The sequence below is a fragment of the Hermetia illucens genome, chromosome 6 (genome assembly GCF_905115235.1).
Source record: "Hermetia illucens chromosome 6, iHerIll2.2.curated.20191125, whole genome shotgun sequence".
Classification (NCBI taxonomy): domain Eukaryota; kingdom Metazoa; phylum Arthropoda; class Insecta; order Diptera; family Stratiomyidae; genus Hermetia; species Hermetia illucens.
The window spans coordinates 59,222,050-59,233,485 of NC_051854.1; the positions used below are offsets into that span (position 1 = coordinate 59,222,050).

The 11,436-nt window shown below is 44.5% G+C and overlaps 1 protein-coding gene across 1 annotated transcript; it reads right to left on the reverse strand.

The window, feature by feature from the left end:
- Nucleotides 1–10,306: 10,306 nt before the first annotated feature.
- LOC119660284 lies at nt 10,307–11,136 on the reverse strand. Its single transcript, XM_038068755.1, has 4 exons — nt 10,990–11,136; nt 10,732–10,928; nt 10,501–10,669; nt 10,307–10,439 (listed from the first exon to the last, which is right to left on the reverse strand). The coding sequence occupies exons 1-4, from the start codon at nt 11,059–11,061 to the stop codon at nt 10,326–10,328; spliced, it is 552 nt and encodes a 183-aa protein (XP_037924683.1). The 5' UTR covers nt 11,062–11,136; the 3' UTR covers nt 10,307–10,325.
- Between the last annotated feature and the right edge of the window lie 300 nt (nt 11,137–11,436).

Genomic DNA, 11,436 nt, shown 5'->3' on the forward strand with positions numbered 1-11,436 from the left:
CGCCCCGAAACTTACACGGAAGCATCACCCGCAGAAAGAATATCATAAGTCCTGGTCTGTTGTTGCACGCCTGGCATAGTCGGAATCTGGGAACTTAGACATCTAATGGGGAAGGTTTAGCTTTAGTAACAGCAGAAAGCTGCTAGCAACCAATCCAAAATGCTAGTTTACCTGAACATTACTGAAGCGATAAAAGCTTTGTATATAAAAAAGTTCATTTTATTTAATCCACCCACGTATCTTACAAAAACCATATTTTTTCAAAAATTAGTCCTTATTAGAGCGGAACGAAACCGCTCACCGGTAATTGAGCTTGCGTGGCTCACGTGTCTAACTAGTTCCAACTAGCAAAATGCCCAGTCATTCAGGACTGTTCACGCTTTCTTGGCATGATATTTTTAAATCAGAATAAATTTCCTAATCCAATGTTTGCCTTTCCTCCATAAATAGCCAACTGTGCACCCCATATAAGTGGAGCAAACACTGGAACAATAGCGACTGTGTCCAAGCGAGTCCTCAAACAATGATAATGCTAAAAATTATCGTTAAATCCGACAAACAGCGTAAATCGGAATTTGAATTTCATTAAGTTGTTCAAATTAATATCACGTGCCAGACAAAATTTGCATCTGAGAAAAATATCCACGCAAATAAATTGGTAAATTTACTGCTGGCCATCATAAAAGAGACATGTTTGCCTTAAATATTTCTGGAAAGAAGACATCAAATCGCCAACTGTCCCCCAGCATCGCCCACACCGCTCTGATCCCATGCCCATAGTTCACACGCATACATTCACTGCAAGATATAAATTCCAGGTGACCACGGCTAATCGCCGAGGTGGACAGGTAAGCTGATAACAAAACCAATGGGCGTAGCCTGGTGTAGGCCGGGTTTGCTCTGAAACAAGCCGGCTCAAACCCAACCACTGGCCAATGACGACTTGCAGCATAAATCATCGGCCACGTTCGCCGTCTCACCTGGCGCCCACCTGATCTTACCTGGGCCCAAGAATACGCACACACCGGCAGTTACTGGGGCAAGAAGGTGTGCGCTCAACTTTCCCATTGTTGTTGGGATTGTTTTTTACAAACACTTGCACGCGTTCACGTTTCATTTATCAGTTGATCCGGGCATTGCACGGTTGCATAGTGGAGCTTGTTCGCTTCTTTATCTGGCAGCCAGGTGAGGAGTTGATAGTGGGCTTTGATGGGTTACCTGTCGTGTGTACCTGTTCACTGTCCGCTATCCATTGTCTTATGATCACTGGTTCACTGCGAATAGAATGCGCGGCCCACTCGTCGCCCAACTGCTTTTAATTAAGTTGGCGGACTATTAAAAGTGCATTACGTATTCCAGGCATGGTGGTCAGAGGTGTTATCTTGGACTTTTCGAAGGCAGAGCGGACAACCTGATACTGTACACGTTATTGCACTAAATGAGCTTTCGTTGGGAATTCAGATAGTGTAGGGGCGACTGGTAGCGCAAACATGTTTTGGCGCTCATTCAAATGGAATCTGACTCGATTATTAATCCATGGAATCACTTGATATTCAGCAATTGTGCCAAACAACACAGCTTTGTTCTTCGACTAAAGTTGTGTCATTTGGAACAATGACTGAAAAATGCACCCAAAATCAGTTAAGAACGCCTGAAAACACTGAAATTTTGGAATAATAAAATTGATTTCTTTAATTGAAAGACATAATTGCTTTTATTATGCGTATGTGTATATCCTGGAAGCCAGATGCTACTTTGAACGTGTGCACAAAACCTGCAGGCAATGTCTATAGATATCCCTTGTTTACCCAGATGATAGTTTAGTCAACAGCGACCAGTGAGTGTTCCCACTATAATCCGGAGGCTCTTCTAGGTGAGGTTTGAACAATTTAATTAAATATTCTCATTTTAATTAAAATTTTCTTTTAATCAAATTCAAATTTTTGCACTTTTTAATATGTATAAATCTGTCACTTAAAGTTTCACCAAAAAAATGATCTCTTGTTAAAGTCTATAGGCTTTTCCGTACACTGGTTAGAAAAACAAATTTGCTGTCAAAAATTGATTTTCGAAGTCATGCCTAACGCGATTCGCAATTGTGTACATTCGCTCCACCACAGTTTATTGTACGAGACAAACGTGTTCAGTCTCTCAAAGCAACATACCAGTTTGGAGTTCCCCTGATAGGACTTGAATACCTTGATCCCCCGTTAACTCTTGGTCAGAATTGCAATCTTCTCCTACTGTTACTTTGGAGGTTGAAGGAGGTAGATCTGTCTACAGTATATATTTCCACCTAGAATATTGTTACTCCAACGTGTTTCAAACTTCTTACCGAAATGAAACCTCTTTGTCATGTTATCCCTTGATATCAGTAATGCGGGATACCCCCCAGAAAAAAATGTCAATTTTCCTTCGATTTAGGCAGCTGCCTGCCTCACTGATACTCTCGGTCATTCTGAAAATCGCTCTCCTTGCCTGAAGTTATATATGAAGATGGGGACATCTGTATCCCAGAAAGACTAGGGACTGTTGGACATGTCCTCATTGCCCGACTGGTACTCACGAAAGCAACTCTTTGAAGTTTGTGTAACTTCGTGGCTACTGTGCTGAGTTCAGTTCTTTCTGATCGAAAAAGAAGAGCGATATTCTTTTTCCTTTTCTTCAGCCTTTGTCCTGTTCACAATTGGGGTCGGCTCGTCAGCGTATCAAGCCATCGTTATTTCGGCCGGCCTTTTGGTCGCTCACCATCGACTTTGACGTTCAGAAGTTTTTGTGAATTTTCGTTAACGCGAATTACGTGACCATACCATCGAAGACGCCTCTCTCTCAATTTTACTACGATCGGTGCAACCCCATATCGTTCGCGGATATCTTCAATTCAGATGTAATAAAGGCGTATCACGCCACTAGTCCAACGCAACATCGCAAGACGCCGTTCATTGTCTTGTATAGTCGGCCTACAATCAGAACCATAGAGGGCAACAAGCCACATTTGAGACATTCATTGCTACGTCGATCACAAAGACCGCCATTTGTAGATCCCCACTTCATCCTGATTCCGCTAATGCGTGAAGCAATTTCAAAAGTAGTTCACCATTGACTGCCATGGGCAGTGATAATGCCTGTTTCAGGCTGAATCCTGCCTGTCAGAACCTTCTCCATCACCCTTATCAGGGAAGAGTGGAAGAAAGGGATGCTGGCGACATGGACCCTACTACTGACCCGAACACTATGAACCTGGGAAGGCTCCAAGCCGGCGGGGAAGAAAGGTGGAGCACCTTGGGAATGAGAGCATGGACGTGGCTGCATCACTAGAAAAATCGTACACAAGGAAACGGAATCTTCGGCGGAAGGTGGGGACAAATTGGTAACTCCGTTGAGGCCCATACTGGACGCACCAGAGGTCTCTGTCAACGGTAATGCGCGCAAAAAGCGTGTGATGGGCTACACTTTATTATGTTTTGTTCCAGGGCCAACATCTGCGCATCCCGCGTGGATCAGATCTCAACAAACCTAACCATAGGAATACGGACACGAAGACGAGAAAGAAGAGAACGTATGCGCAAGCTGCAACCTCATTACTGACCGCCGTAGGAGTTTCCTCCAAGGATGGCAAAATGTCAAAGGGACAATTTATCATCCTCCAGGAATGGGTGTGAAAAAAATAGTGGAGCCTGAAACGAAGCCAAGATTTAACAATTAAGGTTTTCGCGATGGGCTCCTCCATTTGGAATGCACTGATGAGACAGCCTCAAAGTGGCTCCAGCAGATAATCCCGGTTTGAGTCCTCGCGGTCGACCCAAGTTCATTATTGTGAACACTGCGCTGCACGGGACAGAACATGTCGGATGTTGGTTACCTGGCCCTCAAAGGAAAGCCGAGGACATCATCCGCAGTCCTCCCGCGCTGGAGGGTAAAGTTCATGAATCCCAGTAAAGACAAATCTACAAACGTGGAGGATTTCAGCTTGGTATTCGAACTGCACCAAAAGAGTCTGAATGTGCTCAGGGGGTAGATAGATTGAAATTCAATCATATCAGGAAACTGTTGAACATCATCTCCATTTTGAGAGCGAAGAACAATGATGGCTTCCGACTCACACATTATAGAGCAAATTCCAGAATCTTCGGTGAACTTTCCCACAATGGAGCCGTGCGCATTGTATGGGTATTCATACTGGTGAGAGACTATAGAGTGAATGCTACCTACTGGTATCTTCTCCTACACCATTTACGGAACAGGTGGAAGAAAGGGAAGCTGGAGATGTGAACGAAACTGACTTGGTGTCAGTGCCAGTGATCGGAACTATGCAAACCGAACACCGCAAACCAATGAAGGTGTTCAATGGAAAACAGACGATAAGCTGAGATGAGACCTTTCATGGATGAGGACATGGCAACTGCTGTACCTGTAACTGCGGCTATTCTCAAACACGAACGGATCGAGTCTCTGGCGTTGCTGTGTGGGCGAAACCCCGTCGCACGCCGGCCGCACGAACTGTTTTCCATTACAAATTAAACTAACTTTATGAGTTGCATTGAGTTCCAATAAACATTAGAGAGCTTGCATCCAGATGTTAAGACGGTTAGAGGCAACCATGCTGACCGAGTTCTGCTCCCAGGACCTGGTTATCGTTATCATTCAATACCAGATTTAAAAGGAAAAGCATCATAGTTTCCTTTACTTGTTTACCCCATGATTCTCTGTGTCCTCCACCGACCCAAGAACTAAGGGATCTGGTAGTGTATACAGAAACAAGTGGTCTCAAACTTTTAATAGATTGGGATGCGAACACTCACCATAGTTGCTGGGGCAGTAGCAAATGCAATCCGAGAGGAGAAAGGCTATTTGATTTCATCACTTCAGCTGGTCTCATAACTGCAAACGTTGGGTACGGGGAGAGAGAAGGATCGAAGTCTGAAATAAAAAAACGAAACTGGGAAAACGTATTGGACAAAGTTCAATGAATTTCTTGATAATAAAGTACAGCTCCCTAGGCGACTATGGACTCTTTTGGCAATACAAGATCAATTGAAAATTCTGAATTACACACTTTTGGAGTGTTATGAAGAGACCTGTCCTATTTCCTGAGGCCAAAGTGGTAAAACGGTTCCTCGGTTGAACCGGGAACTGCAAAAACTCAGGAAATCAACCAGACAACTTTTGAGCCGTACTTGTTAAAAAGCAAGAGAAAAACAACGTGGTGTACTCCCTGAAAACAGGAATTTCACCACTGCATTAGTGGCAGAAGCGGAGGCTGCTGTAAATAGCAATGATTTCACTACCGTCTACTGCTTCACGAAAGAGCTTGCATGTAGCCGTATGTCTTTCGATGGTCCACTATCAAACTCAACTGAAGAGGTAGAATCACCACGATTCTACATCATATAACATCTGAAGAAATTCTACCTCTTGATAATGATATGGCAAGCCACTATAACATGTGAATACGGACAGCTCCTACAACAACAACAGCCAGCCCAGGAAAAGAAAAACTATGAGATCCTAGTATAATCTCACTTTCAAACCCTTCTTCCTAGTACATTGGTCATGGTAGCTTTTTGTCACCTGGAAGAAAAACTCCGAACGGAGAAGAAGAGAATTGTATCCACGATGAAAGTGGACACAAATCAAAATGTTCCTTTCTTGGTCCTGGAGACTCCTTTGCTACTGGATAAGCTTGTGCAACGTTTCGCCGTAATACTTTTGGTCTGGGTATCATCAAAACTTGATTCCAGCCCTTATTGCACTCCATGAATATCGCCGAGTTCAGGGGCTCCACTTCATTAAATAAGGGCATGGGGCACCCAACAACAGATTCTATTGGGTGCACATTCCTGCGAAATTTTCCATCTCTCTTGGCTTAATTTACATGTATATAATGTCCATTACAGTCAATAAATGCTACTGGATAATATTTTCCTGCTTCAGCAACCCTTCTTCTATGTAATTCCCTGGCGTTCTCAGCAAATGCGGATGCTTAGTTTACCCTTAGTCCTATCGCTACCTCTACCTTCCATAGTACCCCATATCTTTTGAGAGTGTCGAAGGTTTTTTTGGGGTGATTGTGTTAACAAATCACAGCTCTTTCGGCTTTTGTGGAGTAAGGTATTCCACATTACGTTTAGCATTTGCCTGTATTATGGCTCCATATTTTTTTGGGGTTCTGTGTTCCGCCTTCAATTGCAGTAATCCTCTATTCTTTCTTGTTCAGTACCGTTGATTGGCTTTTTAAAGAGTCATTCAAAAGTATCGATAAAAGCGGTGATAATAGTTATCATTGTGAAATACAGCTAACGGTCCTTTCAGTACTAATTACTTCAATCAGTTCGTTATCAATTTAATATAGATATAAGGAATTTCGAAATTGCCCTCAATTGTAATATTTTTGAAACACTTGCAATGTCTAAGAATATACCAAGTGCATATTTCTTATAGAAAGAAAGAAACCACTTCATAAAACGTTGTTTCGATCGATTATCGTGTTAAACTTTTGAAACCTATCCAAAGTCAACAGTCTTTTCATCGTTCTTAACAAAAAGGGATTCAGAGCGATCGGTCTGTAATCCTTTGGACTGTTATTTTTATTTTTTTTTTCTTGGTAGAAGGGTAGGCGTTTACGCACAAAGTGTTGGACTCCCGCAACCGTACGCTGCCGAACTAGCAACTAAACACCTCCCTGCCATCACAGAATTAGCCTGCAACCGTGTGACACATTACTTCGGGCTAGTCCTCCCACTCTCCCGGCTTTGGGAGCGGTCAAGTCAGGGAATCCCTTTCACCATAGGGAGGGGAGGGGAGGAAGGGAGGTGTTAGTTTAGGGAACCCCTTACCATCCGATCCCTCCGTCGGTCGAGTTCAATCTTCTTCGCAATAAAAAGAGACCGAATATAGCGCGCAGCATGATTCCAGCTGCCAGCGGTCTTCAGCATCTCTCTGACAATGTTGTCTGGAGAGAGCTCCCCTGTGTCTGCATAAGGCTGCTGACGAAAACCGTTCCCACCACTCGCAAGAGAAAAAGGTGTGTTCAGCGTCGTCCATCATTCCATTGCAGAACACACAGCCAGGAGATCGCGCCTTCCCAACCCTGTGCAAGTAAGACTGAAAACCTCCATGCCCGCTTAGAAGTTGAGTTCGGTTCAGCCACGGATCTAAATTGTCGATGAGCCGCACAGTCCACCTGCCCCTTGGCTCATTTTGCCAAGAGAGTTGCCACTCGGTAAGGGTGCGTTGACATTCTTCAAGGGCATCCACCTCTCTTAAGTTCTCGCCCTTACAGCGGTAGATAGCTTTCCGCTCCTTGACAAGGAGGGCAACGGAGATCACTCCTGCAATCACCATCCCGACCGGAGACAGTGCGATAACCAGACGCCACTCGCAAAGCTCCTCGCCTCTGCAATTGAGCAAGCCGCTTACGATGCACCTCGTTGTCAAGGGCATCAGCCCATACCTCCGCGCCATAGAGCAAAACCGACTGCATTACTCCCAGAAGGAGACGTCTCCTAGTAAAGATAGGACCCCCAACATTCGCCATTAGCCGATTCAAAGCCGTGACTCAAGCTGCAGCCCTGTCCGCTGTTGCTTTGATTTGCTCGAAGAAGCTCATCTTCGAGTCGAGCATTAAACCAAGGTATTTAACCACTGGTTTTGACTTTATAGTTAACTCGCCGATCGATATGGGATGCTCTCCTTCTGGTCAAGATGACTAATTCGGTTTTCTCCAGCGTAAGGCTGAAGCTATGATCAGTCATCCATCTGCTTACCCGTCGCATCAATATGCCAAGTCTGCCTTGCGCCGCAACAAGTTCCGCAAAAAGCGCCGCAACTTCGTCCGCATAACCGACCAGGGGCGACTCTTCGGGCATATTAAGTCTCAGCAGACTATCGTAGGAAGCATTCCAGAGGTCCGGCCCTAGGATGGGCCCCTGTGCTACTCCCGACGTGATTTCCATCCTCCTCTGGCCCTCTAGCGTCTCATAAAGCAAGGAGCGGTCTTTCAGACAATCCCTCAATATCCCCAATCAAATCTCGCTGGGGGCAGAGGAATTTGTTATCGTGATTGGATGTCGGACACCAGTCGACTCAGCTGTGAATGAGTACCTGAGTCAAATCAGGGTAATAATCTCGGGCGAGCGCAATGCTGACCACATTGCCTCCCACAGTATACTGTGGTGTACCGTTACGGTCTTGAATGAAGTGCTCTAACACACTTCAAGGCCTAGATCCAATATGGATTGTTGCGCCAACGATTATTATTATTATTATCTGGCCCTCTAGCGTCTCATAAAGCAAGGAGCGGTCTTTCAGACAATCCCTCAATATCCCCAATTGGCACGTGGAATGAGTTTTCTAATGTGCCTAGCATATCTGTCCGTCAACGCGAGTCTGGCCACTTTCCAGTGACAAGGAAATATGCCCTCCTTCAAGCAAGCATTGAACGCCTCCAGCACCAAGTCTGGCCGTTGGGGGAACTCCAGACCTGGTGCCTTCTTGTTTTTCATAGTGAGAACCACTTCTTCGAGCTCTCTCATTGTAAAAAGGAGCAATCCTCGACTCTTTCTGGTCCATCTGGTCAATACTTAGTATGCAGGGCCTCCGCAGAGCTCCGATTTTTCGGGTAACAAGCTTATATCCAAGCCCCACAGGTCCTCATTCACCTCGTTGATAAGGTTCTGCCAGCCGCGAGCTTTGCTTTTATTTCTAGCCCTGCGTAGTCCCCTTTTTACTGATCTATACTGTGCCTTTATAGCGCATGACTCCAGGTTGGCGTGTAAACATTGTGCCAAACGGAGGAGCTTATGACACTCCCGTCGTAGGTCGGCAATCTATGCGGTCTACCAGCAAATAGAAGGCTTATCGCGCTCCTCCTGGGCATAGAAGCCTCACGCGCCGTCGTTATCGGGTTCATCACTGAATTTACAACGGTGTCAACTGCGATGCTACCACCCCCGGAGCGCTCTCCAGCTCGGCTCTGCAGGCACCGAAAGTCCAGCATCGTCTCGTTCGGCGTTTTTGACCTCGAGCATTTGCAGAGGTGATACCTATCCCGGCATTGATTACCTCTGGACATTCACGCTTTATCGTCTCCTCCACTTCGACCTTTTCTCTGAGACAGTCAAGATTCGGGATTCCTAAAGACGGGTCTCTGGCGGCGTAATCAGTTGTTTCCTTTTTTCCTTCTTCGCCTTTTTTCTGGGCTCTAGAAACTACGATAAAGTCTCCTTCAGGCACGTCGTACTCTTTCCGCTTTTTCCTCAGTTCGTCTTTTAGTGAGCTATCTGCGGTCCATTTGACGCAAGTAGCAATCTCAACGGGGAGTGCGGCTGTTTCTGCTCTCCAATCGTCTTCCACTGCTCTCCACGTTCGCCTATAGAAGGAGATGCGGTCCAATAGTTCCTCCAGTTCAATCAGCCCGTTTTCACACCTTTAATGATGAGCATTTCCTCTTTGACTCTAGCTAAGACGATCGAGTGCACCTGCACCCGGTTTGTGTACGAATCTATCTGTTCAGGACTAGCAATTCTGACTAGGCTTTCGTTCCGAACAGGGACACTACAAGGTATTATAGTTGCCATCTCCACACGGTCAGTCGCGCCACTTAATAAGGCTTCCTCTTTATTTGGGCGCCCTGGTGTCACATTGGGTATGTCAGCCCTCGCTGCCTCTTTCGCTGACCGCTGCGGTGAACGACGCATTTTTGCGCTGCGCCCAAACGCACTCAGCTCTTCCTTCTTGTCTGTTATTTCGTCGATTTTTTTTTTATTAATTTATGTGTATTCTCCATAAAAAACTCACCAGCACAGCGTGTGCGGGCCGCAATAGGCAGGAACGCTGATCCCGGAATTCTACTAACACCGGTTCAATGCATAGTACCCGACCAGGGTCTATGTTTTTGAGGTCCACTGACAACTAGCAAAAAGCCGCAGTAACAACAGTCAGATAGACTACCAAAATTTGGATGCTTATCCGATTGTTACAGACAAGTCAGTTTTTGACGTTTTTTCAGGCATAAAAATGCTTGAATCCAAACTCTCTGCGCACCCATCAAATTTGCATTGATTGCGACAAGAGCAGAAAAGATTAACATAGATTAACTCTAAGCTATATAGCGATATATTCTTCCTTTTATCACGCAGATAATGATGCACCATAACGTTCTGGGATATCTGGGAATTAGATCAGATCAGATCAGATAGATTCACCCGGAGCTTACCCGATACAGACCAAATACAAAATTTCTTAAGTCTCAGTAAGTGTTTTCTCAATATTTATTGAAGCAGTCTCAACTGTATAAATTTCAAGGGAAGAGAGCCCTCGCCTTATCATTGCGAACAGCACACAGGACAACATTTATGTCCTTTGAATTCATTGGAAATAATTTTTACATTCCACGATTTACGTGGCGGTTCCCATGGGATACGTTCTTCCGGGATAACCTAGGGGATAGTACCAAAGTATCGATCAAATATTAGTAATTTGAAGGCAACGAACTGATACCTGATTCCGTTTCACCGGTTTCCCAGAGCAAGTAGCACAACGAGTTGCCGAGCGCCCACGACTCTTAGATTTCGCAGTTGATACAAAGGACTCTTCACTTGCTACAGTTTCAACCCGTCCTGAACATGTTTTCGGGCGATTGGCGTAGATTTTCTCCCGGTTCAAAAAGCTTCAAAAAATTAAGAAAGTATCCTTAAAGATGTAGAAAAGTTAACTGTAGGTGCTACTTACTCTGGTCTTGGGTGCTGCCAAAAGTTTTCAATCCGTTTCTTCGTCATTATATTGCCAAGTCTTTGGAGAAGACGAACGTTTTCTTTTTTGATTTGGTCCAGACGTTCCTTCTCCGCCTGAAGTTTTTTCCACTTTAAGGATACGTGAGGGTAAATTGTTGGCGAGGAGAAGTCAATTGCTGGTTGGGCGCTTTCAATCTGAAATAAAATGTATTCAAAATTATTGAGGAAATGAAAGGACGACTAAGATTGCACTTACTTTCCTCTTATGGTTCTCATATCGTTGCATTTGCCATGGTCGAATGAGAAGTTTCTCCCTTTTTGTAAGCATTTTCCTTCGATATTTACTCAAAGAAGTTTGTTAATTCGAAACTATTTCACTAATGATGAAAAGACAAGACCACGACATGACCATAGACGCTTAGTATTGGATGTAAACAAACCCCTGTATCTATGGAAATTTTTACCCTTTTCGAAGTATACCGTGAACAGAATGGAAATCCTGTGAAGCAATATTAAACAGGGAACACAACAATAATTTCTATACTCACATAAAAAAGTTACCCTGGACGCAAGCTAAGGAAGAGGAAGCCATCCAAATTTCAATCAATCATTAAACAACACGTCGTTGTTTCTTGAAGCTTTGGGAGCGTGGACTAAGATGTAAAAAGTGGCTAACTATACGTCAGTTTCACCTTTGTTATCA